Source organism: Arabidopsis thaliana, chromosome 5 (genome assembly GCF_000001735.4).
Source record: "Arabidopsis thaliana chromosome 5, partial sequence".
Lineage (NCBI taxonomy): Eukaryota > Viridiplantae > Streptophyta > Magnoliopsida > Brassicales > Brassicaceae > Arabidopsis > Arabidopsis thaliana.
Window position 1 is genome coordinate 623,576 of NC_003076.8, and position 25,024 is coordinate 648,599.

Genomic DNA, 25,024 nt, shown 5'->3' on the forward strand with positions numbered 1-25,024 from the left:
ATATATGTTAAGATAAAATGTACCTGGACCATTCTTTCTATTTGTATTAGACTATCTTACACGTGATTTTCTTACTCTTTTGATTTGACTTCAATTAGATCTATATATTGCATCAAACTTTTTACCAAATTATGCGTCAAGTCACACCAATTGATGAGGTTGGCCTTATCGAACTAGTGGAACCGTCATATGCGAAACCAAATATAAGAAATGAATGAAAGACCTTTCAACAAAATTAATAAGCAAGTAGAAGTAAATCCAATATCAATATAACAATTGGTTAAACCTAAATTATATGCATCCAATACGAAAATTCTTTTTTTGGTATCTTTTAATCCGTTTATTATATTTGTGGAGCCTAAGTTGCGGATCCACTTGTATTCCTTATTTGAATCATTGTTATCATTTCTCATTGTTTGTGACTCGTGAGCTAGAAGAAACAAAAACAAAAGGATAACGTAATTTTGATATTTAAAGTAAACCACTATAAATCATTGTGTGTGTGTTTTTTCTTGTTTTAAAAGATCGAATTAGGGAGCCTAACATGTTTTTGTCTCAAGAGATTATTATCATTAAAAAAAACAAGTGGAAGTGGAAGTTGTGTAACCCACTTGTTGAATTCTTAACTTCGAAGCACAACAAAAAGATAGACGAAAAACGAAAACTCGATCTAACTTCGACATATGCATTAGATAACATATAGAAATTTAAACAATCTCGTTGATGAAATTGGTCTATCAACACACGACAGTGGTTCTCTCTACAGTAGCATCAAATCGGTGGATCCTTATGAACAGAAAAAACGAGGAGGGACAGAGGAAGGCCAATGAGGGGTCATGCAAAATGGAACTTAGCAAAAGTACCAAAAAGATCCATCCTCTTTGAAAATTCATTTCAGCCCCATAATTATCCATGACATGAATTTCGATCTGAATCTCACAACAAGTAAGAGATCAGCTTTTGATAACATTAAAGAAAAAGGTAAAAAAAAGAAAGACGAGAGACTGAGAAAAGGGCAAAGACCTGTAGGGGTTAAGACAGCTAAGAGTGTTCCTCAGTCGCCCCACAAATGTCTTCTCTCCTCTCTCTTCAGTCTTTCTCAGCTCTCAAATCTTTAAATGGTTCCAAGTTCAATGCTCCCAAAACCCACGCCCACACATGCATCCTATGACCTTTCCTTTTCTATCCATTTTCTTCCCACAAATTACCACTTTGCAAACAAAAGCCAAAAACTCATTTACAAGATGAGTTAATAAAGACACTAACACACAACCAATGTGAAAACAGACGTTTACATGAGATATTGTTACCTCTAAGAAGTCATTAATCATATAATGAGAACATTCTTGCTTCCTAAGTTTTTACAAGATTATTAACCTCTAAGAAAGGAGAGACACTTTTAACGCAATAATAACTACATGATGTTATAAATATAGGAGAGAGTAGAAAAGAATATGACAGCCCTACTAAGACAGAGAATCATCATCGAACAGTAAAGAGGAGAATCTCTGAATATCCACTTTAAACTACTGCCCTCTTGTCTTAACTCTCAGAACCATTTAATTTTTCAGTTATTTTGACCCATACCCTTTTTGGCCTCTTTCCCTGCTTTCCAACACCTTCACACTTACTCTAGGGCTTCCACGGCTATATATATATGGTCCCTTCCTTAAACTTGTATCTCATAATTCACAACCAGCACTGCTACTACTAGTTTATCATTATTCCATCAATTTATTCTATATAGAGTTCTTCTCTGTTTATATTACGATATTGCTCGAAGATTACATACCTGAGAAAGATGGTTAAACCCTGTTGGAGAATAGGTGCCGGTATGGAGAGAAGTAAGATCAATCCCACAAAGGTTGATGGTTTGACATGGTACAAAGATCTTGGTCTTCACACCTTTGGAGAGTTTTCCATGGCAATGATCCAAGCCAACAGTGTGATGGAGGATCAGTGCCAGATCGAATCAGGGCCGCTTACATTCAACAATCCGACAGTTCAAGGCACATTTGTTGGAGTTTACGATGGCCATGGAGGTCCAGAGGCTTCCAGATTCATTGCAGACAACATCTTCCCCAAGTTAAAGAGTAAGACACCGACTTTTTTTATTTCCTTTATTGTTGAATCTGCCAGGCACACTAACACTGGTCTCACATGAACAGAGTTTGCGTCCGAGGGTAGGGAGATTTCAGAGCAGGTGATCAGCAAAGCATTTGCCGAGACAGACAAAGATTTTCTCAAGACAGTGACGAAGCAATGGCCTACGAACCCACAGATGGCATCAGTGGGGTCATGTTGCTTGGCAGGAGTGATATGCAACGGATTGGTGTATATTGCAAACACGGGAGATTCCAGAGCTGTGTTGGGCAGATCTGAGAGAGGTGGAGTGAGAGCTGTTCAGTTATCTGTAGAGCACAATGCCAATCTTGAGTCTGCGAGGCAAGAGCTATGGTCATTGCATCCTAATGACCCCACCATTCTTGTGATGAAGCACCGCTTGTGGCGTGTGAAAGGCGTTATCCAGGTAAACATTCATACATGATAACGCATCTGATAACCTGCACAGAGTTTTGCTTCATCAGTTTCTATGAAATACAAAAGCTTAAGAAAATCATATATTGAAGCCTATCTTGTGTAAGGATGTAAAACTGACTAGCAAATGTGTTATGACCTTTAACCAGGTCACAAGATCCATAGGTGATGCATACCTCAAAAGAGCAGAGTTCAACAGAGAACCTTTGCTGCCCAAATTCAGACTACCAGAACATTTCACTAAGCCAATCCTTAGTGCGGATCCATCAGTCACCATTACGCGGCTTAGCCCACAAGATGAGTTTATAATTCTTGCTTCAGATGGGCTTTGGGAGCATCTTAGCAACCAGGAAGCTGTTGATATTGTGCATAATTCCCCTCGACAAGTAAGTTCAATGCCTAACCCATATACAAATACGTTACATACTAGCACAATGCACACCAAGAACTATTCGTTAATACTAATACCTTCACAATCACAGGGAATAGCAAGGAGACTACTTAAAGCTGCATTGAAGGAAGCAGCAAAGAAAAGAGAGATGAGATACTCAGACCTAACAGAGATCCATCCTGGTGTAAGAAGGCATTTCCACGACGATATAACCGTTATTGTGGTCTATCTCAACCCCCACCCGGTCAAAACCAATTCTTGGGCTTCACCTCTGTCAATTAGAGGGGGATACCCGATGCATTCAACATCATGAACAGATCTTACGGCAAAAACACTTCCTGTGTCAAGGGCAATAAATTGGAGCCAGGGTCAAGAAAAGAACTAGTAGTATAGCTAGAAACAATATTAAGTTATGAGATCTTTGATATGTTCTCCACAAGAAAACATGAATTCTCATGTACCCCTGTATGCAAAATTATACACGAGGGTACTTGCATGCAATATCATCAATGTCAACGCTGGTAAAATTCGAAAGCGTTGCAACATATTGGAGTTTAGGCACAAAACAGTAGATAGCCAAGAAATGTGTTGAAACTTAACATTACATTCCCTTTATAAAAGTTTTCTGGCGCTTCATTCAAAATTAACAGAAAGCAAGTATCAACAAAAGTTTATCTAAAATCTATTACAGAAACAAAGAAACTGTGTAGCATCAGAAGCCAGCAAAAACGCAGTCCCACGAACAGAGAATTTAGAATCTGAGGCTCTCTTTCCTTCAACTGCCATAGAGACCAGAGATATGGAAACCAACAAGTACATCTATAGTTCTAATGATGTCTTACATGACAAAGAAATTCTGAAGTAGCGGCTTGAGAGGTCATATGAAATTAAGTAACCTAAGAACGACACATGTTTATGGGATCCATTTTGCATGCAATATTCGCAATCAAGCACAGAACACCAGTAGACCAGCTAAATTTCGTAACCAAGACTAAGAAAAACTAGCAAAATAGGCACAACTCAAAAGTAATCAACACTTCTAATTTCTAACTAGTTCAAAACAGTAAAAAAATGTCTCCCTTACTTAAATATTTGCTGCATGCAGTACAAATTTTCAATTGCTGGTGCTTGTGCTTGATACGAACATGCAATACTAAAAGGACCATCCACATTCCAATATATTAAAACGAAATAAAGTTATTAATCAAACTATACTTACCACTCCAAGAACCTGCAACATGGAAAACATCAATACCAGCCACTTCAGAATTCCTAGGTCCTAAACACATTGATAATTGTCATTTCAGACAATCAGAACTATAGGTTACTTATTGGTTTCTCAAGATCTCATCTGGTGATTGCTCCACGACCGAACTTAGTAAAGATACTACACACATGGACTTCTAATTCAGAAATAAAGAGAGAATGAAGCAGCCAGAGAGGGACTCATAAAACGCTAGCACACTACCTGCCCATATAACAGATTATGGAGTCAAATACGAGAAAAAATCGTATCAACAAGAGTTTGCAATGCAATAAGAATTATCTGGAAAAACTCACCTAACTACAAAGACGGAAAAACTTTATTGAGGAACCTTAGGCAGCGCTTCCTGATACAGCTGCCTCCTGATGAAACAAAGAGTTCAACAAGAGATATCATTAGCTTTTCTATCAATTCTCTCATTCTATCAGATGGACGACACAACAGAAGTTAAAAGACTGTTTACCTTGCCAATAATTTGCTTCTCAGGTAAATCTGAAGATGCATCTGCTGAAGCCTCTTTTGAAAACCTAATGATGGGAAATTCACAAACCACAAAAATCAATAATTAGAAAGCATGGCACAGTACTTCAGTTCTCAGGGACTAGAAGAATTTGAGGTTGCATAGAAAAAGTACCTCAATGCTCTAGCTTTGCGCTTATTTTCTTCAGCAGAATCAACTTTAGTCTCTTTTCCAAAACGAGCGAGCCTAGCTTTCTTCTTTGCCTCTTCCTCAGTCTTATCAGTAGTAGAGGTCGCAGAAGGAACCCCAAATCTGTTCAAAATACAAAGCGAGTATGAAACTCCTTTTTCTCTAAACCCAACCAATAAACAACTATCAAGTACAAAGAAAGTATTGTGACATACCTATCAGCTCTTGCTTTTCGCTTCAATTCCTCTGCTTTCTTCGTTCCCTCTGAGCCATTCACCACTGCTGCAGCTACAGTACCAAACCTGCACCGAAGGTGAAATTCCTTACAACATAGGTTTGACAATAAGTATAAAAAATTCCGTAACCCTAATTTTCGAAACCCCTAAATTCGACGGAATCTAACGAATAAATATTAAAGTCTTTACCTCTCAGCACGAGAATTGCGCTTCTCCTCTTCGGTCAATTTCACCGAAACACCAAACCTCTCAGCACGTCGAATCTTCTTCTGGATATCATCGACCGGAGAGATATCCCCAGAATCAACACCAGCCGTCGATCCAATACCATTAGAGTCGGTTTCTTCCTTCTTTTCACCAGAATCTGAAAATCCCTTGACTTCTCCGTCGAGAATGTCGTCAGTACGATCTAACTCCGTAGTGTTGAGGTCTACAATTTTCTTAGGGTTTTCACCAGTAGATAGCCCTCCGCCATTCACCACCGTAGCCGTGACCTTCTCTCCGTTGGTCGCCATGGAATCGTAGCTCCGTTCGAAATTCGCACTTGTGGAGATTCGTAAGATATCTCTTTCGCGATTTTAGCAGAAGACTATTGTAGGGTTAGAGTCGAACCGTCGAGTCTCGGGGACTTTTAAAGCCCTTCGACACGAAGGGTAATATAGTCAGATTAAAACTTGATTCTTATGGGCCGGATCGGATCTAAATTATAGTCCGATACATTAAGCATCCGAAATAAGGGGCAATATTGTCTATTTAAACTTGCTTACAATCCGGGTCTGATCTAAATAGCCCGGCCCAAATAAAAAATAAAACGACATCGTTTCATAATTTCATTTTTTTATGATTTAATCTTCTCCACCACGTGACCACGTCCACGAATTATCGGCCGGCGAAGTAGGAATGTAGGATTGGAACTTTGTTAACATTCCCGTCTTGTTTCATCCGTTCTTGAATATGTATGATGTATGCATGTCTCGTTTCAACACTTGTTCCTCCTTTTAAGCATCGTTGCACTTTCTCTTAGCGCCGGATTACTGAGAACGAAGTTTAGTGTAATAATCAACCAAAGCAATCAGTGGGTATTACTCAAAGCATTTAGTAGATGTGTTTTAAGTGTGGATGAGATAATGTTTTGCAGACCTCTTTAGTTTTTGTTTGGTCGTTAAATGCTGCAAAAGAACTTAAAGATCTCCCAAACTTTCTTAATATATTTTTATGTCAGTATGTGTTATGTGTTTTGCATCTTTGTTTGACCGTTTGGTATATTCTGTGACTATGTGAAAATCTACAAAAGTCTTCTTACGATCGGAAAATATGAATACAAACTATAAAAGCATTTAGAAGAAAAAAGGTTTTTTAAAAAAAAAAGAAGAAAAAAAAAAGAAAAAAGGTTTCTTTGGTTCATTAATTTCACCTCATATTTCAAAATGAAATCTGTATAGACAATGACATGTAAAATTTTTTAAATTTAGATACGTTCAAAGAAAACATAAAATTTTGATTGTATCTTCTGATACAAATATTAGTAACCACTAACCAGAAGCTTAAGGTCTACCAGAAAAAGAAAGAAAAGAAAGGCATGAAAGAATTATAATATTTTCATATACAAAAAGAATAATTATTTATACGATACGAATTGAGCATAGATGATTCGGTGAGGTAGCATCCAATGGCGTGGTTCACAGACTGAGCTTTTTGACCAGCATTTTGTTTTTGTCCACTTGTCATAATGAAATTTCGACGAAAACAAAAATAGTTTTTTTCGTTGTGTGTGTGTCATTCCAATCGTATTATTATAACATTACAAGCATTACAAAAAGATATCACAGTAATTAACAAAAATAGTTCTTTCAATTGAAATATTTAGTCATCTACCATTTTTTCTTCTTTTAAACTCTTTTTATTTGATATAAAGAAAAATCATCACAAAGCAACCAAAAAAAATTAATATGATTATTAGTATTCACGTATTCAACTGATTAGACTTCACGTATGTGATTATTAGTATTCTCGCAAACAAAACTAGTAGAAGCTTTTGATCAATATCTTTGACCTTCACAACAAAAATTAGAAAGTTCAACGACAGAGATTAATCAAACGCTGACGTACGTTTACCTTTTTCTATTGGTAGTCACCATTGGGTAAGCATGAACCAAGCCTCTTCCTAATTCCTAATTCCAATTTCCATTGAGTATATATATAATATATATACGTAGTCTTATGTGTTTGATCCATAGTTCCTTTAAAACATCATATCTGCAATAATAATCCCCTGAAGAAACAACTCTTATCAAATCCTCTCCATGGCTCTATCTCCTCCGTAAGATCCTTTTTGTTTACTTTATGAGGTTTCTTGATTAGTATAAAGTCGTTTTTTCTTGTTAAATCTATATTCATCTCCTTGATTTTTTTTCCTTTATCAAGAAAAATTTTCGTAGAAGATCGTCAGGTTCCGCTCGATGCTACCTCTGATCCACCTGCTCTGTTCGACGGAACCACAAGGTTGTACATAAGCTACACTTGCCCATTTGCACAACGTGTTTGGATTACAAGAAACCTCAAGGTACTTGTTTTTTATATATTTATGGTATATATGTATGTAAATTGAGATCGAGATGAAAAATTTATAAGCAAGATTTGTTGATTTGTTTGACATTGGGGAGTTTTAGGGTCTGCAAGATGAGATCAAATTGGTTCCTATAGATCTTCCTAATAGGCCAGCTTGGTTAAAGGAGAAAGTTAATCCTGCAAACAAGGTGCCGTTTATTTTTATGATTAATCCTTATAAACTAATTAACGTTCTTTCAAAAGTGACAATAGAAGACTCTAAAAGATTGTGATAATGATGTATGTAGGTTCCTGCCCTTGAACACAATGGAAAAATCACTGGGGAGAGTCTTGATCTAATCAAATATGTCGATAGCAATTTTGATGGACCTTCACTTTACCCTGAGGTATGACCTTGTTGGCATGTTATAGACTTGTTCTTGTCATGTAAGTAACAATATTTCGATGAGATGTTGTTTTTTTGAAATTTTTGGTCTAGGATTCTGCAAAGAGAGAGTTTGGTGAAGAACTGTTGAAATATGTCGATGAAACATTTGTAAAAACTGTGTTTGGCTCTTTCAAAGGTGACCCGGTTAAAGAAACAGGTAAGGTTGATTTTCTTTTGTGTCTTGTCAATTGTTTTGGGCATCTGAAGGCTGAAACATGTGTGTTTTTGACGCAGCATCAGCCTTCGATCACGTGGAAAATGCTCTGAAAAAGTTTGATGATGGTCCTTTCTTCCTTGGCGAGCTTAGTTTGGTATATTAGTCTTATCAAAATGTTAAGTGCGAATGAACCTTTTTTGAATGTGTCACTATGGTTACAAAATTACTCGATTTTGTTTGCTAGGTTGATATTGCATATATCCCATTTATCGAACGCTTTCAAGTCTTCCTCGACGAAGTTTTTAAATATGAAATTATAATCGGACGGCCAAATCTAGCTGCTTGGATTGAGGTACACGTGTGATATATGCATGTCAACATGGTAAAACTTTTGTATGATTTAGCTGCATACTTGATTGCTTTACCTCAATGTGTGTGGTGCAGCAAATGAACAAGATGGTTGCATATACGCAGACCAAAACCGACTCCGAATATGTTGTCAATTACTTCAAGAGATTCATGGTAATTTCGCTTTTTATAAACGTTTAAACTTTTGTTTATTTGGACTCAAATGCCCTTTTTACTTTAATGTTAGGCTTTGCAATTTTGTCTTAACTCAATTTCCGGTTAACGTTCTAAAACAAAACTAACCGATTCCGGTTTTTCTTTATTTGCAGTAAAAGTAACAAATCTGTTGGACTTTGGTAACGATGCCATGATGGCTTATGAAGAAGAAATATTACTACTTGAGAGTGTTATAAATTTCTGGATTTGGTATTGTACATTTTGTGATAAATAAGAGATATTTGGTATTGTTTACTTTCATTCATCAAAGAGAGAGACATGGTTTATTCCGGATAATACAAATGTCAATAATAAAATGGGCTTAATACCTTATTGAATACCTTATTGAATTGTATCAATTACGGCCCATTATGAGTTATGGAGTTCCCGACAAAGATCACAAAACTGCCACGTGTACGATGATGACTGTAATTTCGAGAAACGTAAACGCTTCCACACAAAAAAAATCCGTAGTTTCTTCTACAGAATCAGATCTTTGTATCGTCAATGGCTCCTTCTTTTATGTAAGGATCTATGTTCTTATCCGGAATTTAGAGTCTTTATTGAGTTTGATCGATTTTGGGATTATAAGTTTCGCAAAATTCATGTTTTTTACATTAAGTCTATTCGATTTCAGCTGTATTGGGAATTTAAGTTTTTCTGTGGCTTGATTCTATTGAGACAGTTTTGTAGAAGATCGTCCAGCTCCGCTTGATGCTACTTCTGATCCACCGTCTCTCTTCGACGGAACCACAAGGTTAATCTTCAATGTTGCTTCTTTTATGCTTTTGGTTTTAGCTCTGTTCTGTAGTTTATTGGATTTCCCTTATGTCTTAACCTCTTATTGTTTTGTGTTACCAAAGGTTGTACACAAGCTACGTTTGCCCATTTGCTCAACGAGTTTGGATCACTCGAAACTTCAAGGTTTAACAGCTTCTCCTTTGTACTAGTCTCTCACCTTTAACAATATTTTGGTCGTATTAGGGATATTTGAAGCCGGATTGGTTATCTTGTTGAAGTTTGTTAATTTGACGTCTCACAAACTTTTATCTTTCTTGCATATGTGTACTCTATTTATAAAGTAGTTGGATTCTTTGGTTGGTTTCCGGTGGTTGTAGGGTTTGCAAGAAAAGATTAAACTTGTTCCTTTGGATCTTGGGAATAGGCCTGCTTGGTACAAGGAGAAAGTATATCCAGAGAACAAGGTTTTCTATTTATAACTCACGAGTTCATATGTGACATTCCACTTTTGGTTATGACTTAGTGGAAACTTCTCGTTATCTTTTTCAGGTGCCAGCGCTTGAGCACAATGGAAAAATCATTGGGGAGAGTCTGGATTTGATTAAATATCTTGATAACACTTTTGAAGGGCCTTCTCTTTACCCCGAGGTAACACATCCCTTATACCGAGTATGGTTTCCCTTCATTATTCTCTGATTCCACTATTCATTTCCCTCTCTAGGATCATGCAAAAAGAGAGTTTGGCGACGAGTTGCTCAAGTATACTGATACTTTCGTTAAAACTATGTATGTGTCACTCAAAGGAGACCCCTCTAAAGAAACCGGTGAGACTTTAAACTCTTCAACTGTTTTCAGGGGTGAAAAGGCGACAAAATTATGACCAAAAATTTCATGTTCTTGTTTCAGCACCTGTGTTAGATTATCTGGAAAACGCTCTGTATAAGTTCGATGACGGGCCGTTCTTCCTCGGTCAGTTAAGCTTGGTATAAGCCTCACTAACCTTCTTTGAGATCATACATTTCGCCTTTTGTTTGTCTTAATTCTTATATGGACGGTTTGAATTCTTTGTTTTTTTCAAGGTTGATATCGCCTATATCCCGTTCATTGAAAGGTTCCAAACTGTACTCAATGAATTATTTAAGTGCGACATTACTGCCGAACGTCCCAAACTATCAGCATGGATTGAGGTATATATATATGCAATCTTCATTAAGTCAGAAAAGATTACACTTATCCTCACTAGGGAATGGTACTTAAGCGATCGGTGTTATGTTTGCAGGAAATTAACAAGAGCGATGGCTATGCACAGACGAAAATGGATCCTAAGGAGATTGTGGAGGTTTTCAAGAAAAAATTCATGGTAAGTCATACAACTAGGATATAATTTTTTTAACTGAACTACCACATGATTTTAATGGATCCAAATGTGAGTTGCTTCATATTTTCTTGGGGGTTAGAACATAAAAGCTATATATGCCTTTAAGCATCTGGTTGTTTAGGTGTGAATGTTCGTTGCTTTGGGTTAGTTTTCTGTTTTGGGAATGAAAACCGAGTCGGTTTAGCATCTGGCTCAGAGACAATCTCATCTTTCTCCAACGAGCGTTTTGCGACTTAGACGTTTTGAAAGCAAAGACCATGCACTAATCATCAGCTAGCCTATTACTATGGCCAAATGACTTGTTTAATACTTTCTCGGTTAATGGTCTATACTAAATGTGAGTCTAATTCCGGTTATATTCTTGCAGTAACTGTAAGCAAGCACGAAGCAGTAAAGTGTATGAGACCAAACCACCTTGTACGAACAGGTGGTCTTTGGATATGAAGAAATAAGATGTGTACTTGAACCTGATGATGCAATAAGATTTGTACTTTAAGCAGCAACAGCTTAATCTGTATTCTAGTGTTGATCAAATTATCAACCATTGACATTGTTAATATATTACTGTATGATAGTAATACTATCAAAATCTCACACATTAAGAACCAGATGATGCAATAAGGATAAGGTGTATAGTTAACTTGCAGCAACAGCTTGATCTATATTTGACTGTTCACCAATAATCAATCCTTGACATTGTAATATGATATCAATACAATCAAAATCTCACACATTAAAGTTTTGAAAACTATAGTACTTTAATATTTATACAATAACTTTGGAATCGAAGCAGACATCCTCAGTACAATAATGAGAAATTGTCACATTTGAAAGCAAGCGCTCAATAAACATTACATTAAACAACATCACCTATAACAACATTATAAACCGGCCTCTATATGAATCTATCTCTTCTTACACATATCTACAAGTAGCTCTTAAGCCATACATTCACACTTAGTCTGAAAATCATCCACCTTTCCTCTCCAAGAAAGACAGCACGGAATGGGTTTAAGCTACATAACTTACACAGCATTGCGGTTCTCGGGATTATTTTCAGACCCTCTTTGATCTAGGTGGAGTCCCTGGAGCGAAAAGGGATCCTTGGACTGGCTGAGCCAGAGGATCAAACTTTTGGGAGGCGAGGTAAGAAAGTGCAGTGACGACGTCAGCAATGAGAGGTCTAAGATTTGGCTGCTCTTGTACGCACATCGCTGCTACAGCGAGTGCTTGGTATAACCCTCGCGGAGGGTATTGACCTTGAAGCATTGGATCAGCCATCTGAGAGAATTTCCTCCTGTCTTTAAACAAAGGCCTTGCCTGACATAGAGAGCATTTCAAAGAATACAATTAGAAGGAAGAATCCGCAGAGAAAACAAAGTTTGTTCCCAATTTGTTTTTTTTTCTTACCCATGCGACTAGATTCTGTTCTCCAGTAGATCTTGAACTGTCTATTGCTTTCCGACCAGTTATAATCTCCAACAGAACAACACCGAAGCTGTAAACGTCTGATTTGAGTGTTAGCTGGCCTGTCATTGCATACTCGGGAGCACAGTATCCGTATGTTCCCATAACCCGAGTGGACACATGAGACTTGTCCCCAACTGGGCCAAGTTTAGCCAACCCGAAGTCGGATAGCTTTGGAAAGTAATCATCATCGAGCAAAATATTTGAGCATTTCAAATCTCGATAGATCACTGGAGGCATGGTTTTGTCATGCAGATACTCCAAACCTTTTGCAGCACCGGCAGCTATTTTCATTCTGGTGTTCCAGTCAAGTGGCTGCTTACCAGGTGAAATGTCTGAAATAAAAAAAGCATCACCCGATTGAAATTTAAAGACTTCTCATAGGCATGTGTGATCTTAGAAGCGCATACCGTGCAAATGATCTTCAAGTGAACCTAGGGGCATGTACTCGTAGACTAGAAGCCTTTGATCTCCATCAGCACAATATCCTATTAAGTTAACAAGATTCGGGTGATGAAGAAGACTCAACATGAGAACCTCGACGAGGAACTCCCTGTTTCCTTGTAAACCATTATGATCAAGTTGCTTGATAGCCGCTGTCTACAAATGAAGATATAATGACAGTGAGCTTTCACTACCAAGAAGATTCAAAAGGTTAAAACCAAGCAAAAAAAAGGGAAGGAACCTGGCTAGTGCTGGCCAAGTATCCTTTGTAAACTCTACCAAATCCTCCTTCTCCTATAAGACATTCTTTTCTGAAGTTTCTAGTGGCAGTAGCTAACTCAGAGAATGTAAACGTTTGTGCCACAATGTGATCAGAGCCTTTACTTTTGGATTCACTCAAGGACGACTTGGCCCTAGATTTCTCTACAAAAAAAGAAAGAAAAGAAAGCGATAAGAAGAAATAATTAATCAACACAAGCTGAGCATAATTGTCTCAAGGTCAATAATCAACAAATTAAAGTTCTAAGAATATAGCAAGATACTTAAGGATCTAGCAAGTCCCATTTAAGAGTTTAATCCACAACTTCCACTGGAGAGCAATAACAACAATTAACAGGAAAGAGACATGCAATAACACATCACTGTCAAAATACTAACACAGGTGTTACAGAGTAGTCAAAAGCTAGTGAAATGGAAGGAAAAAAGCAATCTTTAAACAGAAAGTCAAAAACCCTAATCAGCATTAGCAAACGATGATGGCTCACAGGAATCAGAAAGTTTTAGCAAAGGATAAAAATTTCCATAATTTAGTAAGAGAAGGTTAAACCCAGAATTAAAATTGGACAAAGACTATAAAGAGAAATTACCTGAAGTAGACACAGAACAATCAGAAGACTTCCTGTCGAGTTTGTGGTCACCGTTCCTCCTTGTCTTATTCCTCCCACTCGATTTCCCAGAACACGGGATCCAACCCATTAAGCTTCTCACGATCTTCTTCTTCTTCAAATGATTCTTCGTTTCGATTGTGTTCGATGATCTCAAAAGCGAGAGAGAGAGAGAGAAGCTTAGAGAACTTTGAAATGTAAAAAAAGCACGCCAAGCCAATCGCTGGATTTTTCGATTTTTCTCTTTTGATATAAAATATATTTTTAAAACAATTTAATTTTTGTGATACAAATTAATGTGAATGGGTTTGACTTTGACAAATAAAAATTAATTGTCAAAGAAAAAAAGACAAACAAAAATTATATTTTATCAAAGTAGTATCAACTAACTACCCCCATGGAATTTAAATTTCTTTTCAACACACAAAAAGAGATTATTTGATTGAATAAATTTCTTGTGTTGTAAGTTGTAACAATATTGAAATTGAACTTTAATAAGCAACAATCGTGGTCACCATTATAGTTTCCAATCATTTGGGTATAAGAGATTGATTATTCCTATTTTAAAATGGTGTTTATCAAAGACAGATTTTTTCTAAGAATATATATATTTACGATATAAGCTAAATGATATTGAAAGAGATAATGTTGATACAATACGACACCGTACTATGCACGGCTCCAAAAGCAAGCTTATACCAAAAAATATACAGAGAAGGGGTTATTGTTTTACAAGTTTACAACATCTACAAAGATTTCACTACATCCTGAAACCAAACCCTTCGTCCTAATTTCACAAACCAGACCAGACAACGACAATAATAACAAACAATCAAATGTCGTAGTGTCTTTGTTTCGTGAATAGTAGTAGTATTATCAAAGAATCAGACTTTGAAGGGAAAATGTTAAAACATGTGATAGATATATATATATAAGATAGATATGAGCACATTACTCATGTTTTTGGGCTGAGAAATAGTGGGTTTTGTTGATTTTCCGTTAGCTATCCTCAATGTTTTTTATGTCGTTATCATCAGTTGCAGCGGCTGTTTTACGCACAAATTGGCCTCGCACTCGAGGGCGTTGTTCTGCTAGTTTTTTCCGGCTTTGGTATCGTACCTGAGAAAGCCAAAAAAAAAACATTTTTGCGGTTTGCATTTGCTTTCGCAATTTACAAGAATACTTTTTTTTTCCTTTGTTATAGATTTGACCGAGAATTTACCTTCTTTCGGAAGCACCTCTCTTTTCTCTTCTGACGGAACTTTGTCAAAGCAGCTTCCCTTTGAGAGATCTTATTTTCATCCGCCAAGTTTCCGCTACCACTTCCACTTCCGCTTCCACTACCATCGCCATTTCCATTTTTGCCAGCACCATTATCACTTCCCATATTCATTCCTCCAGCATTCATACCGTTACTGCTTCCATATGGCCCATTACTTCCATGACCACTACCTGATACACTTCCATTCACACTGTAATTCACTGTGTTGTTGTTACCTTCAATCGTTTCGTTGTACACATTTGAGGATCCACATTGTGGCGGTAGCTTCTTCCTCTCAGCGACATGGACAAGGTTATAGGAGGCATGATTATTATGATGATCACAGGGTAAAGGCTGAAACGATGAATGCTTCACTGATGAAGATCCTGCTGAGCTTACTTTTGGAGCTCCTGGTTTTGTGAAAGCGTTGTTCTCAGTCGTGGAACTCATATCAAAGTTATTGCTACCGACATGTGAGCGATGATTATGGGGGAGACTCTCATTCATGTTCGAGTGACAATCATATGCTGCTTCAGTCTTTTTTATAAGATCCTGACTATTATTATCCTGAAGCGAAGTGCTTCCTAAGTTCCCACCAGAAATCTTATTGGCATTTGAGGCTGGATTATACCTGCACAAGTCCAACAGTCGATCTCATAGTTCTTCAATAAGGCATTCAAAAGGTTGTGTACGGAAGAAAAAACAGAGGTTTGATTCTAAGAAAGTACCTTGAGAAAGCTGAGCCCTCTGAACGCCTCAGCACATTCCGATCATCCCTAACTAGTGTCCCATCATCTTTAGTTCCTCTATGCCTCTTTGAACTATGTTCCACGTGCATTAGCTCTTCAGAAATTTTAACAGAAGCTTCATTTGTATCTAAAGTTTTCAAGTGAGTGTTAGGCGCCTCAGGTTCTCTGTTATCTTGAAGGTGGCTAGACATAGCTTTGAAACTCGAGCCTCCATCTTCATGCATTTGTTTACTTGAAGGACTTTCGCTACTGAGGTCCAATGGTCCTTTTCCAACTTTCATTTTCCATTTACTAGAGCTCTTTTCAAACGAATTATCCTGTCTCATAATGCCAGTAGTTTTAGATAGGGGTTCATCTTTTGGCTCCAGGGCCAGATCACAGTTTCTACGAATGCTAATCTCCAAGTCTCTACCCATTGTGACATCTTCTGCAAAATAGATGAAAAACATTCAATATCATGTTTTTGAGTTTCAGTATAAAGAAGAGTATGGAAGAAACTAAGAGATCACAGTTTCCTTTCTTTACCAAATTTATCATCATGTTCTTGAGTCTCCTTCTCAGCAGGTGGTGCAACCAACTGATTACTTGGAAACTCAGGGTTAGAATGTACCACTTGGGCGCAAGTGCTATCAACTCGGTCCCATAGAGATACCGCTCGTGGACTGTCATCAACATCCACAGCTTTTTTCGTCCAAGAGCTCTGAACAAAAAAAGGTATGTCAAAATCAACCTAGGTTTTGGAGATAAACCATGTGCAAAATAAAACTTCAAAATGAACTAGAAATTTTCACCCAGTTTATCACTGAATAGATCTAAGTTAAACATCATTGAGTTCTACAATTGGTTAGTTAAGCGCTTCCACCATTTATAAGCATCTGAGTGCACATGCGAAGTTCGATCATCCGACCCCTATCATTTGTGGTTAAGAAATTTTTAAAAGGATAGCTTCTCGGGTGTATATTTAGATTATCGGTATTGCACATTCGTCTTACCTGAGCGCCACTCCCATCACTACTTCCATCACTAGCATTCAGGCCAATGCTCCCATTTTCATTCTCATCACTGCTTCCTGAATCTTGATCAGATTTTTTAATACTTTTCGATTTCACAGACTTTTGAGTTTGATGCGTTCCGCTCTCACTTCCACTACCACTAGACTGAACAAGAAACAAGGAAAACCATGAGAAACCAAAAAGTAAGATACCAATCATGTGGAAAAAAAAAAAGAAGATACCAATCCACAATTAGACCATGAATTTCTAGTTTACTACTTATCACCAGTTGTACCAACAGGTTTTCAGATTAATCATATATGAGCAAGGACATACACTTTGGCATCTTCTCCAAACATGCTGCCAAAGGATCTTAAGCTCATTTTTTCTTATTGGCTTAACAAGAAAGTCAACAGCTCCTTTCGATAAGCACTTAAAGACCAGCCCCATTGAGTCATGAGATGACATCACTGCAACACAAATCTCACAGGGGAATGTAGTTAAAAGCATCTACTTTCCAACATACGCTAGAGAAGACTCAACAAATCGTGTAACTTCAAAAGAAAGAGCTCAATGTAAAACGACCAAGGAAAAAGAACTCACTGATGACAGGGATGTTCCGACGAGATTTGTGGTTCAAAATCTTGCACAAGAGACCGATACCAGATAAGTAAGGCATGATCACCTCTGTTAGCACAATATCAATATGATTGTTTAGATCTTCTAACACCTTCCAAGCTTGTATCCCATTTGACGCCTCAACAACTGCCATGACAGAGTTAATAATAATCAATCAACAAACAGAACCGAAACGGGTACATATATGCGCTATAGATTAAAGTTGGGCCATAGGCTTCAAAACTGACCTTCATAGCTACAATTGCGAAGAAGTGCAGTAACGATATAACGAGTGCAGTCGTCATTTTCGACAAGCAGAACTCTAATGGTTCTCACATGAAGAAACCTTTCCCAACAGACAGTTGCCGCTGTTTGTTGCGACAATGGAATTTGCAGTCCACCTGAACTCCCATTTCTCACATCCATAGTAATTCCATTAGTTTTCTCTTCTTCACTATGCTTCTCTGTCCGACTCTCAACCCTATCGAATTTCGTCTCTCCGGTCTTTCGATCAGTGATTGGGTAACGTGAACCCTCCCCCTCCTCATTAGCATTCATCACACCAACTCTGCTTCGCTGAATTCAAATGATCAAAATATCAAAACACAGCCATAAACCCTAATTTCGATTATTGCAATAGCTAGAGGAGTTAGAATCGTACAATATCTCAGATTAACAGAAAAAAGAGTTGAAGAACGACGAATTCTCAAAAAACCAACTAATCAAGTAACTTTTTGAAGAATCATCAAAAAATCGAATCTAGACAAATTACATCAAATAAAAATCCAACCATACAAAAGCATCTAAATTCCAAGAGAGTACTGATCTTACAATAATCAAATACTAGAACGAAGAATCGAGCTCCAGAAGTTGCATCAATCACCAGAAAAATGGATCTAGCACAATCAGCTAACGGTTGGGAAATAGAAACAAGGAATTCAAATCGATAAACAGAATTAAGAATCGAAGCTTCTTAGAACTTTAGAAGGAAGATAAACACAGTGAACAATTTTTGAGATTATGAGGTTTTTCTGTCTCCCAGAGAGTGGAAATCGGAGACGACCATAAGCCACCGATTTTTATTTTTCCGGAGATAGATAGATATTAGAAAGATTTGTCTCGGGCCAACAAAAAAAAAAAGGAAATTAAAAAATCGTAATATCTGACATGGACAAAACTAGAGGTCCCGAACGTTCGAGAAGTTCCACGTCAGAGCGGATATTTCCACATCATATATTGGCGAGGATTAGTGACGTGGATGGTATATCAAAAACAGTCGTTCAGGAGGCTAGTGGCAGATTATTAAGATCTTTTTGAACTGACACGTGTAATGGTGGGTAAGGAAAACGTCAAGTGGTAAACTCATCTGGACCGTTGAATAGATTTTGGCGGAAGAGACTAGCGTTTAAAGATTTTATAGATGTAGTTAATATTGGGCTTACCATATGGGCCATTCAAAAAGATTTTAACCCAATAAAAAATATTCAAAAAACTATCGTCGACAGCAGGGTTCGAACCTGCGCGGGCGAAGCCCAATAGATTTCAAGTCTATCTCCTTAACCACTCGGACATATCGACATCTCGTTAAAAGCACAATTAATTAACTTAATAAATGCGTTTCTAAGTCTACCCCTTTAGTTTACCCTAGAAATAACATTCACGAGATACGTTGACCTAAAGGGTAAATTTTCCCGCCATTGTTAGTACCAGAACTCTCTGGGCCGCCGCGTCTCCGTCGTCGTGGCTATCTACAGATGGCGGATAAGAAGAAGCGAAAGCGATCAAAAGATGACGAGGCGGAGGAACTTCCTTTCAAAAGCATTCTGGAATCAGACGACGTTATCACGGAGCTTCTCAAATCGTATATTTCCTCTTCTATCAAAGCCGCCGCCGGAGCCGGCGGTGCCTCCTCCTCTTCATCGAAACCTCTAACCCTAGCTGACCTCTCTCTATCATCTTCCTGTCGTGAAGTCGCAGATCTCTCACTCTCCTCCGTGCAGACAGAGATAGAGACAGTCATCGTCCAGATCGCCCGTTCTATTCTCGCCGGTGATGGCTTCTCCTTCAGTGTTCCTTCACGCGCCGCCTCGAATCAGCTGTATGTTCCTGAGCTCGACCGTATAGTGCTAAAAGACAAATCTACCCTCCGTCCATTTGCCTCCGTTTCTTCTGTCAGGAAAACCACCATCACCACTCGTATCCTCGCCCTTATCCACCAACTCTGCCTCAGGAACATTCACGTTACTAAGCGTGATCTCTTCTACACCGACGTTAAGCTTTTCCAGGTAGGTTCTTCTTGCTTTCAATTTTACTTGAGATGATACTTTCTTCCCATTAAATAGAGAATGATAGTCACTGTTTTAGATCCAGCTCTTGTAAACCTGAATCGAAAGTTCTAGCATTGATTCTTTGTAGTTTCGATTTTGGAAGGTTTTTGAACCAATTCGCAACCTTACTGAATTTTCAGGACCAGACACAGAGTGATGCTGTGTTGGATGATGTCTCATGTATGCTCGGTTGCACAAGGTCAAGTCTCAATGTCATTGCAGCAGAGAAAGGTGTGGTGGTGGGAAGGCTTATATTCAGTGACAATGGAGACATGATAGATTGCACAAAGATGGGAATGGGTGGGAAAGCCATTCCACCAAACATTGACCGGGTTGGAGATATGCAGAGTGATGCTATGTTCATACTCTTAGTTGAAAAAGATGCAGCTTATATGAGGTTAGCTGAAGACAGATTCTATAACCGGTTCCCTTGTATCATCGTGACTGCAAAAGGCCAGCCTGATGTAGCTACAAGGCTCTTCTTGAGGAAAATGAAAATGGAGCTTAAGCTTCCGGTACTTGCCTTGGTGGATAGTGATCCTTACGGATTGAAGATCTTGTCGGTGTATGGATGTGGGTCGAAGAACATGTCATATGATAGTGCAAACTTGACTACGCCTGATATTAAGTGGCTTGGAATTAGGCCGAGTGATTTGGACAAGTATAAGATACCTGAACAGTGTAGGTTGCCGATGACTGAGCAGGATATTAAGACCGGGAAGGATATGCTAGAGGAGGATTTCGTGAAGAAAAATCCCGGGTGGGTCGAGGAACTTAACCTGATGGTGAAAACGAAGCAAAAGGCTGAGATTCAGGCGTTGAGCTCTTTTGGTTTCCAGTATTTATCGGAAGTTTACTTGCCCCTGAAACTGCAGCAGCAGGATTGGCTCTGATAATCAGGTTTCTTCCTGATCAATTAGATAGACCAACAAGTGTACTCTACAAATTTCGAATTTTTGATAATGCAATTGCCTGTTTCTTAGCATGTGAATTATTATTGCAAAGATCGAAATTTGGTTTTAAATTTATGGTTGAATCTACACAGAACTGGAAAGATAGCTGTCAGATGATTATTTAGAAGACAACTCTTTTGTTTATTTAGAAGATTGTATACAATATGATGGGCATTGAGATGATATGCAATCTTTCCCCATTCTTTTCTGCATATGGTTTGAATTAGCATAAAATACAATGATGACTGATTAGTAATGTAACAGTCGGAGGCAGCTACTTTCTGCGCTGCAACCACTGATACAGAGACGCCTTTGTAACCATCAACCTCTCCAGAATCGCAGGTCTCCTCGTTGAGGATATACTAACAAATGACTTAGTGTTCTCTTGGTCTGCATCATCTACACAGTGTGCATCCTGTATGATATTTCTTTGTCCAGCAGGAAGAACCACAAGAGACAATTCATCTCGTAGAAGCTTCACTAGCGCTTCTTGCACAGTAATCTCTTGCTTTCCTGAAACGGTATTTGCTTCATCGGTTCCTATGATAATCAACACATCATCTATTACAACGTCACCTGCAAAGGAGATTCAGTTAGTTACAAGTGTTTTTTAGTCTCTACTGGCATAAAATTCAACAACATTTGATTTTTTTGTCCTAACTTAAGCTGCATGTATGCTGTTCCCGTTTGAAATGTTTACCGAGTCAAAAAGTTACTACATGAGAGAGAGAATGTATTGGTGTCTTGAATCTTACCTCGCATATAGTCTTCCTTGATCATTCGCAAAACTGCTAGAACAACAAGTCGAGCCTCAATCTGTAAATGGATGCAAAAGTTTGACATGGTCATATCGCTGAAAGAGTTAAATTGATAGGACTACAAGCACATATGAATATTTCATTGTCTCCAGTAACTTACCTTGGTAAGTCCTTGAAGGTCAATTGCAAGGTTTCCAGCTGTTCTCTCTTGCATGTGTGTAGCTACTTTTTCAATGAGTAGGCTTACAGGTCTCCCTGCGTTATCTCCTTCTTGGTCGCTTATTTTATCTTGGCTCTGACCGTTTTCCTGTATGACTCCTTCGCACCACTCCTCAATAAGTTCCTTGAGAAAGTGATCGTTAGGTTTGTACCTGCAGTGTTGTGGCTTTGTTTGTGAGTAAAAAGGAATGCCTCCTTACTTGTTGCGGAACCATCAGGAAGAGAAATGAAAGTAGACCATAAAAGTAAAAATTGTTCATACCCTGCATTTCGCATGTCCTGATATATAGCCAAGCATTGCCGCACTTCAAGTAAAGAACCATATTTGCTTCGTGCTTTAAGAAGTGTATTATATGTCACCTGAGAAACAATTTTCTAGACTGAGAAATGCTGAAATAAATTTTGAAACGGCTTCCATCTTTAGGAAATGCATTCCGTCAATTTAGACTACTCTAATAATAGCTTTGGACTTTATATGCATAATTTTATACACATCACTGATAATTTCAGTCTGCTGATTCTCTCGAAGGTGGCGTTAGTAGCTGAAAGGGACAAAAAGAAACAAAGCAAATTCGAGGAGGAGAATTACCCAGTTTGGCTTAATCTGATATCTCCTCATCTCCTCAAACAAAGAAAATGCCAACTTCAAACATTTATTTTCCGCACAAATCTGCAAGATAATAAGGTCTGGATCTTCACACCTTTGAGTTGCACAATAATTAACAACAAAGCAGAAATGTTGGCACCACTAAGAGAGAGATTAATACCTTGATTGCTGTTGTGTATGCAACAACATCAGGTCTGGTTCCAGCCGAATGCATAGTTCTCAAAATCTGTGCTGGAAAAGAATTTCTATCAGGGAACTTATCATATTACTGCAAATCCCATCATTGATATTATGAATGTATCTGGAAGCTTATAAACAAAAGCTGGAGAAGTATGATCACCTTAATGCTATATCTCTGTTTTAGGAAAGAGATTTGAATGATTAATTTTAAAAAAAAAATCAAGAGAAAAGTTAACTCACCCGTACAGCACCTTCTACATCGCCTGAACCTCCACACATATCAATCAAAGTCGACCATGTTATTTGATTAGGTGAAAGACCTAGGCTCTTCATCTCATCCATCAATTCTTTTCCTCGATAGTAATCAGTACCACAGGCTTTCAAGAGTATATTATATGTAGCAGTTGTTGGCTTGAAGCAAAATCTCTTTGAAGCTTGGATATAAGGTGAATTAGAATTGCGATTCACCAAAGACCCAGGACCATTATTTTTCAATATATTTGGGCTGGAAGTGCGACCTTTACTAACTATGTCATCTGCATATAAGGATTCATTAACGGAGCTTCCTTTCCAAGATTGAAAAAGACGAAAAGCTCTGTCATACTGGCAAGCTTCAACGCAAGCATGCAGTAGGATGTTGAAACATTGAGAATTAGGCTCGCAGCCAGATGCAAGCATTTCTTCAAATAGGTGATTTGCCTGCTCTACTAAACCTGCATTGGCACATGCACTGATTAATGATGACCATGTATGAGTATTTGGGGTTACACCAACAGATTTCATATCATCTTTGACTTTGAGTGCCCATTTCCACATCTTTGCATCTGCAAAAACCTGATCTTAAGACATTATTCAGAGACTTAGGGATATAAAAGCAAAAACTAATGATAAACTTAGTTTTCCAAAAATACTGATATTGTACCTTTATAATAGTACAATATGTAAAGGCGTCCAACTTCAACAATCCGGAAGATTCCATTCGTTTTGCTTCTTTGTATATATCCTGGGCAAGATCAACCCGTCCAGCCAGGCAACATGTTTTCAGTAGTATGTTGTAGGATGTCATGTCAGCTGTAACATCAAGTATCTGCCCATGACATGTAGAGTTTCAAGGTCAGTCCACACCCACTCCTAAATCTAAAATACTCTCTAGACAATTCAAATACTTGTATTCAAGAGACAGAAGAAAGAACATACCTGCATATTCTTGTATACTTTTAGTGTGTACCCAAGATCATGGGAATTAACATTCATTAGACTGTTAATAACATAAATATTTGGCTTAATGTTTTCTTTGAGAAGATCCTGCCACAAAATTATGAATTAACTACAAATCTCAAATGCAGGATGGCAGACAAAATCGAGCGTAAAGGATACTTACGCAAAAATACAGTATAATTAGGGAATTACCTCATATATGTACCTCGATTTAACGTAATCACCACACAGGCCACAAACATCTATCATCGTTCGGCATATATACATGTTAGGAGTATCCAAAATCTGTTTGCAGGCTTCATATGCTGTCATAACAGAGACCATATCTCCTTTCTTTCCGAAACCATGAATAATTCTACAAAGCAATAACTCTGTATGCGGCAAAAGACATGCGTATCTGCATTCAATAATCATCAAATCGTTAGCAGAACACACTACATCCAGCATTCTTGTAATAACTTTCTGAATTTGAAAACCATTAACCTGAATCGTTATGTGGGAAACAAGGCTTACCTAATAGCTAATTGAGGATTGGAAATTTCAACACAACTCTTTACAACATCAAAAGGATCCACCAACTCTTTGATTTTGAATCCGAGACCTGAAATAAGAAGCAGGTAATCAATTCAAGAGTTCATAGTCACAGTGTAACAGCAAGAATTGATATAGTATTTACCGGCAAGTATCTCCATTAGATCAATAGCTTTCTCCACTTGCACAGAGTTAGCCATTGCTCGAAACTGTTTCCTCATTAATTTCACAGACGAATCATCGACAAGGTCCAATGGAGCAATTCCTACCTTCTCAATTCTCTTCAAAGTGTAAACGACGCTCTCAATCTTACCTTGTCGAAGATTCGACGAAATCCCTTTCGATAAGAGATCATAATCAACCATGGAAGCGAAACGAGCCACATTAGCTCCGGACTCTGCAGCCAAAGTCTCGGCGATGAGAGCGACGTCCTCAATTCGACCATCCTCAGCTAGCTTCGAGGCAAAATCAGCGTAATACTCAAGCGAGCCATCTGGAATCCATCTTACGACATTGGAGAAGTGGCTAGAGAGAGAATGAGTCGCGGAGACTGAAGCAGGAGAAGGTGAATGTTGCTGCGGTAGTGACGGAAGTAGCTTGGTGAAAGAAGAATTGGATTTAGTTTTCCGGTTGGACTCTGGTGCTGTGGCGTAACAGCGACGGTGGTGATGGTGAGGATTGGTTATGGCGGAGGAGGAGCCAAAGACAATAACAAAGTCTCTCATTCCTCGCCAACGGTTAGGATCATCATCGTATCATCATTGTGGCTCAGTTTTTCTGGTTTTCTAATTTCATGTAAATCAAATGGATTGGATTTGAAAGGCTATTTTTACAACTTCCACACCGGACCGGATTTGTAGTGTTAAAATACACCGGTATATATAAACCGATTTGGTACTTTGA

The 25,024-nt window shown here is 38.1% G+C and overlaps 8 protein-coding genes, 2 long non-coding RNA genes and 1 other non-coding gene across 15 annotated transcripts; 5 read left to right on the forward strand and 6 right to left on the reverse strand.

Annotated features, from left to right (window-relative positions):
* Positions 1 to 546: 546 nt before the first annotated feature.
* On the reverse strand, positions 547 to 1,816 carry AT5G00875. 2 transcript variants are annotated; one of them, NR_142450.1, is made up of 3 exons: positions 1,793 to 1,816; positions 1,024 to 1,210; positions 547 to 929 (listed from the first exon to the last, which is right to left on the reverse strand). It is a non-coding gene; the product is annotated as an other RNA (long non-coding RNA). The 2 variants fall into 2 exon arrangements; NR_142449.1 differs by having other exon boundaries at positions 547 to 1,210.
* AT5G02760 (Protein phosphatase 2C family protein) lies at positions 1,679 to 3,549 on the forward strand. Its single transcript, NM_120354.3, has 4 exons — positions 1,679 to 2,093; positions 2,169 to 2,530; positions 2,688 to 2,924; positions 3,021 to 3,549. Exons 1-4 carry the CDS (start codon positions 1,802 to 1,804, stop codon positions 3,240 to 3,242), a joined length of 1,113 nt encoding a protein of 370 aa, NP_195896.2. The 5' UTR covers positions 1,679 to 1,801; the 3' UTR covers positions 3,243 to 3,549.
* On the reverse strand, positions 3,459 to 5,705 carry MOS11 (Protein MODIFIER OF SNC1 11). Its single transcript, NM_120355.3, has 6 exons — positions 5,268 to 5,705; positions 5,058 to 5,144; positions 4,828 to 4,965; positions 4,657 to 4,720; positions 4,490 to 4,555; positions 3,459 to 4,397 (listed from the first exon to the last, which is right to left on the reverse strand). The coding sequence occupies exons 1-5, from the start codon at positions 5,591 to 5,593 to the stop codon at positions 4,526 to 4,528; spliced, it is 645 nt and encodes a 214-aa protein (NP_195897.1). The 5' UTR covers positions 5,594 to 5,705; the 3' UTR covers positions 3,459 to 4,397; positions 4,490 to 4,525.
* A 1,467-nt stretch (positions 5,706 to 7,172) lies between these two features.
* On the forward strand, positions 7,173 to 9,217 carry GSTL1 (glutathione transferase lambda 1). 3 transcript variants are annotated; one of them, NM_001342670.1, is made up of 10 exons: positions 7,173 to 7,219; positions 7,316 to 7,398; positions 7,503 to 7,641; positions 7,748 to 7,834; positions 7,934 to 8,032; positions 8,125 to 8,230; positions 8,308 to 8,384; positions 8,475 to 8,582; positions 8,675 to 8,752; positions 8,908 to 9,184. In NM_001342670.1, the coding sequence occupies exons 2-10, from the start codon at positions 7,382 to 7,384 to the stop codon at positions 8,908 to 8,910; spliced, it is 714 nt and encodes a 237-aa protein (NP_001318461.1). In that variant the 5' UTR covers positions 7,173 to 7,219; positions 7,316 to 7,381; the 3' UTR covers positions 8,911 to 9,184. The 3 variants fall into 3 exon arrangements, with proteins under 3 accessions (NP_001318461.1, NP_195898.2, NP_001119157.1); NM_120356.4 differs by lacking the exon at positions 7,173 to 7,219 and having other exon boundaries at positions 7,276 to 7,398; positions 8,908 to 9,217; NM_001125685.1 differs by lacking the exon at positions 7,173 to 7,219 and having other exon boundaries at positions 7,301 to 7,398; positions 8,314 to 8,384; positions 8,908 to 9,108.
* Positions 9,218 to 9,220: 3 nt separating this feature from the next.
* On the forward strand, positions 9,221 to 11,665 carry GSTL3 (Glutathione S-transferase family protein). Its single transcript, NM_120357.6, has 10 exons — positions 9,221 to 9,318; positions 9,480 to 9,551; positions 9,658 to 9,718; positions 9,913 to 9,999; positions 10,085 to 10,183; positions 10,257 to 10,359; positions 10,442 to 10,518; positions 10,615 to 10,722; positions 10,815 to 10,895; positions 11,281 to 11,665. Exons 1-10 carry the CDS (start codon positions 9,302 to 9,304, stop codon positions 11,281 to 11,283), a joined length of 708 nt encoding a protein of 235 aa, NP_195899.1. The 5' UTR covers positions 9,221 to 9,301; the 3' UTR covers positions 11,284 to 11,665.
* On the reverse strand, positions 11,632 to 13,993 carry CDL1 (Protein kinase superfamily protein). Its single transcript, NM_120358.5, has 5 exons — positions 13,691 to 13,993; positions 13,066 to 13,247; positions 12,791 to 12,980; positions 12,324 to 12,715; positions 11,632 to 12,233 (listed from the first exon to the last, which is right to left on the reverse strand). Exons 1-5 carry the CDS (start codon positions 13,797 to 13,799, stop codon positions 11,970 to 11,972), a joined length of 1,137 nt encoding a protein of 378 aa, NP_195900.2. The 5' UTR covers positions 13,800 to 13,993; the 3' UTR covers positions 11,632 to 11,969.
* Positions 13,994 to 14,105: 112 nt separating this feature from the next.
* PRR7 (pseudo-response regulator 7) lies at positions 14,106 to 18,455 on the reverse strand. 2 transcript variants are annotated; one of them, NM_120359.3, is made up of 9 exons: positions 18,160 to 18,451; positions 17,577 to 17,904; positions 17,314 to 17,475; positions 17,047 to 17,180; positions 16,711 to 16,875; positions 16,244 to 16,418; positions 15,698 to 16,145; positions 14,931 to 15,600; positions 14,106 to 14,827 (listed from the first exon to the last, which is right to left on the reverse strand). In NM_120359.3, the coding sequence occupies exons 2-9, from the start codon at positions 17,884 to 17,886 to the stop codon at positions 14,708 to 14,710; spliced, it is 2,184 nt and encodes a 727-aa protein (NP_568107.1). In that variant the 5' UTR covers positions 17,887 to 17,904; positions 18,160 to 18,451; the 3' UTR covers positions 14,106 to 14,707. The 2 variants fall into 2 exon arrangements, with proteins under 2 accessions (NP_568107.1, NP_001330923.1); NM_001342671.1 differs by having other exon boundaries at positions 14,107 to 14,827; positions 17,047 to 17,475; positions 18,160 to 18,455.
* A 369-nt stretch (positions 18,456 to 18,824) lies between these two features.
* On the reverse strand, positions 18,825 to 18,906 carry AT5G02815. The gene has a single exon. It is a non-coding gene; the product is annotated as a tRNA-Ser (tRNA).
* Positions 18,907 to 18,978: 72 nt separating this feature from the next.
* RHL2 (Spo11/DNA topoisomerase VI, subunit A protein) lies at positions 18,979 to 20,819 on the forward strand. Its single transcript, NM_120360.4, has 2 exons — positions 18,979 to 19,613; positions 19,796 to 20,819. Exons 1-2 carry the CDS (start codon positions 19,083 to 19,085, stop codon positions 20,546 to 20,548), a joined length of 1,284 nt encoding a protein of 427 aa, NP_195902.1. The 5' UTR covers positions 18,979 to 19,082; the 3' UTR covers positions 20,549 to 20,819.
* On the reverse strand, positions 20,704 to 24,963 carry AT5G02830 (Tetratricopeptide repeat (TPR)-like superfamily protein). Its single transcript, NM_120361.5, has 12 exons — positions 24,267 to 24,963; positions 24,104 to 24,191; positions 23,783 to 23,987; positions 23,570 to 23,677; positions 23,295 to 23,459; positions 22,613 to 23,206; positions 22,353 to 22,418; positions 22,175 to 22,255; positions 21,848 to 21,945; positions 21,527 to 21,737; positions 21,364 to 21,424; positions 20,704 to 21,184 (listed from the first exon to the last, which is right to left on the reverse strand). The coding sequence occupies exons 1-12, from the start codon at positions 24,844 to 24,846 to the stop codon at positions 20,883 to 20,885; spliced, it is 2,559 nt and encodes an 852-aa protein (NP_195903.2). The 5' UTR covers positions 24,847 to 24,963; the 3' UTR covers positions 20,704 to 20,882.
* Positions 24,487 to 24,963, forward strand: AT5G00880. The gene has a single exon (NR_142451.1). It is a non-coding gene; the product is annotated as an other RNA (long non-coding RNA).
* Positions 24,964 to 25,024: the final 61 nt, after the last annotated feature.

Coding starts and splice junctions, on each gene's coding strand:
- AT5G02760 (NM_120354.3), top strand. CDS start 1,802: ATGGTTAAACCCTGTTGGAGAATAGGTGCCGGTATGGAGAGAAGTAAG. Junction 2,094..2,168: donor CATCTTCCCCAAGTTAAAGA/GTAAGACACCGA, acceptor TCACATGAACAG/AGTTTGCGTCCGAGGGTAGG. Junction 2,925..3,020: donor TGCATAATTCCCCTCGACAA/GTAAGTTCAATG, acceptor TCACAATCACAG/GGAATAGCAAGGAGACTACT.
- MOS11 (NM_120355.3), bottom strand. CDS start 5,593: ATGGCGACCAACGGAGAGAAGGTCACGGCTACGGTGGTGAATGGCGGA. Junction 4,966..5,057: donor CGAAAAGCAAGAGCTGATAG/GTATGTCACAAT, acceptor TATTTTGAACAG/ATTTGGGGTTCCTTCTGCGA. Junction 4,721..4,827: donor CGCAAAGCTAGAGCATTGAG/GTACTTTTTCTA, acceptor TCCCATCATTAG/GTTTTCAAAAGAGGCTTCAG.
- GSTL1 (NM_001342670.1), top strand. Junction 7,835..7,933: donor AAGTTAATCCTGCAAACAAG/GTGCCGTTTATT, acceptor TGATGTATGTAG/GTTCCTGCCCTTGAACACAA. Junction 8,385..8,474: donor TCCTTGGCGAGCTTAGTTTG/GTATATTAGTCT, acceptor TTTGTTTGCTAG/GTTGATATTGCATATATCCC.
- GSTL3 (NM_120357.6), top strand. Junction 9,552..9,657: donor CTCTTCGACGGAACCACAAG/GTTAATCTTCAA, acceptor GTGTTACCAAAG/GTTGTACACAAGCTACGTTT. Junction 10,723..10,814: donor AACTATCAGCATGGATTGAG/GTATATATATAT, acceptor TTATGTTTGCAG/GAAATTAACAAGAGCGATGG.
- CDL1 (NM_120358.5), bottom strand. CDS start 13,799: ATGGGTTGGATCCCGTGTTCTGGGAAATCGAGTGGGAGGAATAAGACA. Junction 12,981..13,065: donor ACTTGGCCAGCACTAGCCAG/GTTCCTTCCCTT, acceptor CTTCATTTGTAG/ACAGCGGCTATCAAGCAACT. Junction 12,234..12,323: donor AACAGAATCTAGTCGCATGG/GTAAGAAAAAAA, acceptor TCTCTATGTCAG/GCAAGGCCTTTGTTTAAAGA.
- PRR7 (NM_120359.3), bottom strand. CDS start 17,886: ATGAATGCTAATGAGGAGGGGGAGGGTTCACGTTACCCAATCACTGAT. Junction 17,181..17,313: donor TCGGAACATCCCTGTCATCA/GTGAGTTCTTTT, acceptor TTTGTGTTGCAG/TGATGTCATCTCATGACTCA. Junction 16,876..17,046: donor TTTGGAGAAGATGCCAAAGT/GTATGTCCTTGC, acceptor TTTCTTGTTCAG/TCTAGTGGTAGTGGAAGTGA.
- RHL2 (NM_120360.4), top strand. CDS start 19,083: ATGGCGGATAAGAAGAAGCGAAAGCGATCAAAAGATGACGAGGCGGAG. Junction 19,614..19,795: donor CCGACGTTAAGCTTTTCCAG/GTAGGTTCTTCT, acceptor CTGAATTTTCAG/GACCAGACACAGAGTGATGC.
- AT5G02830 (NM_120361.5), bottom strand. CDS start 24,846: ATGAGAGACTTTGTTATTGTCTTTGGCTCCTCCTCCGCCATAACCAAT. Junction 21,946..22,174: donor ATCAGATTAAGCCAAACTGG/GTAATTCTCCTC, acceptor ATTGTTTCTCAG/GTGACATATAATACACTTCT. Junction 21,425..21,526: donor ACCTTCAAGGACTTACCAAG/GTAAGTTACTGG, acceptor ATCCATTTACAG/ATTGAGGCTCGACTTGTTGT.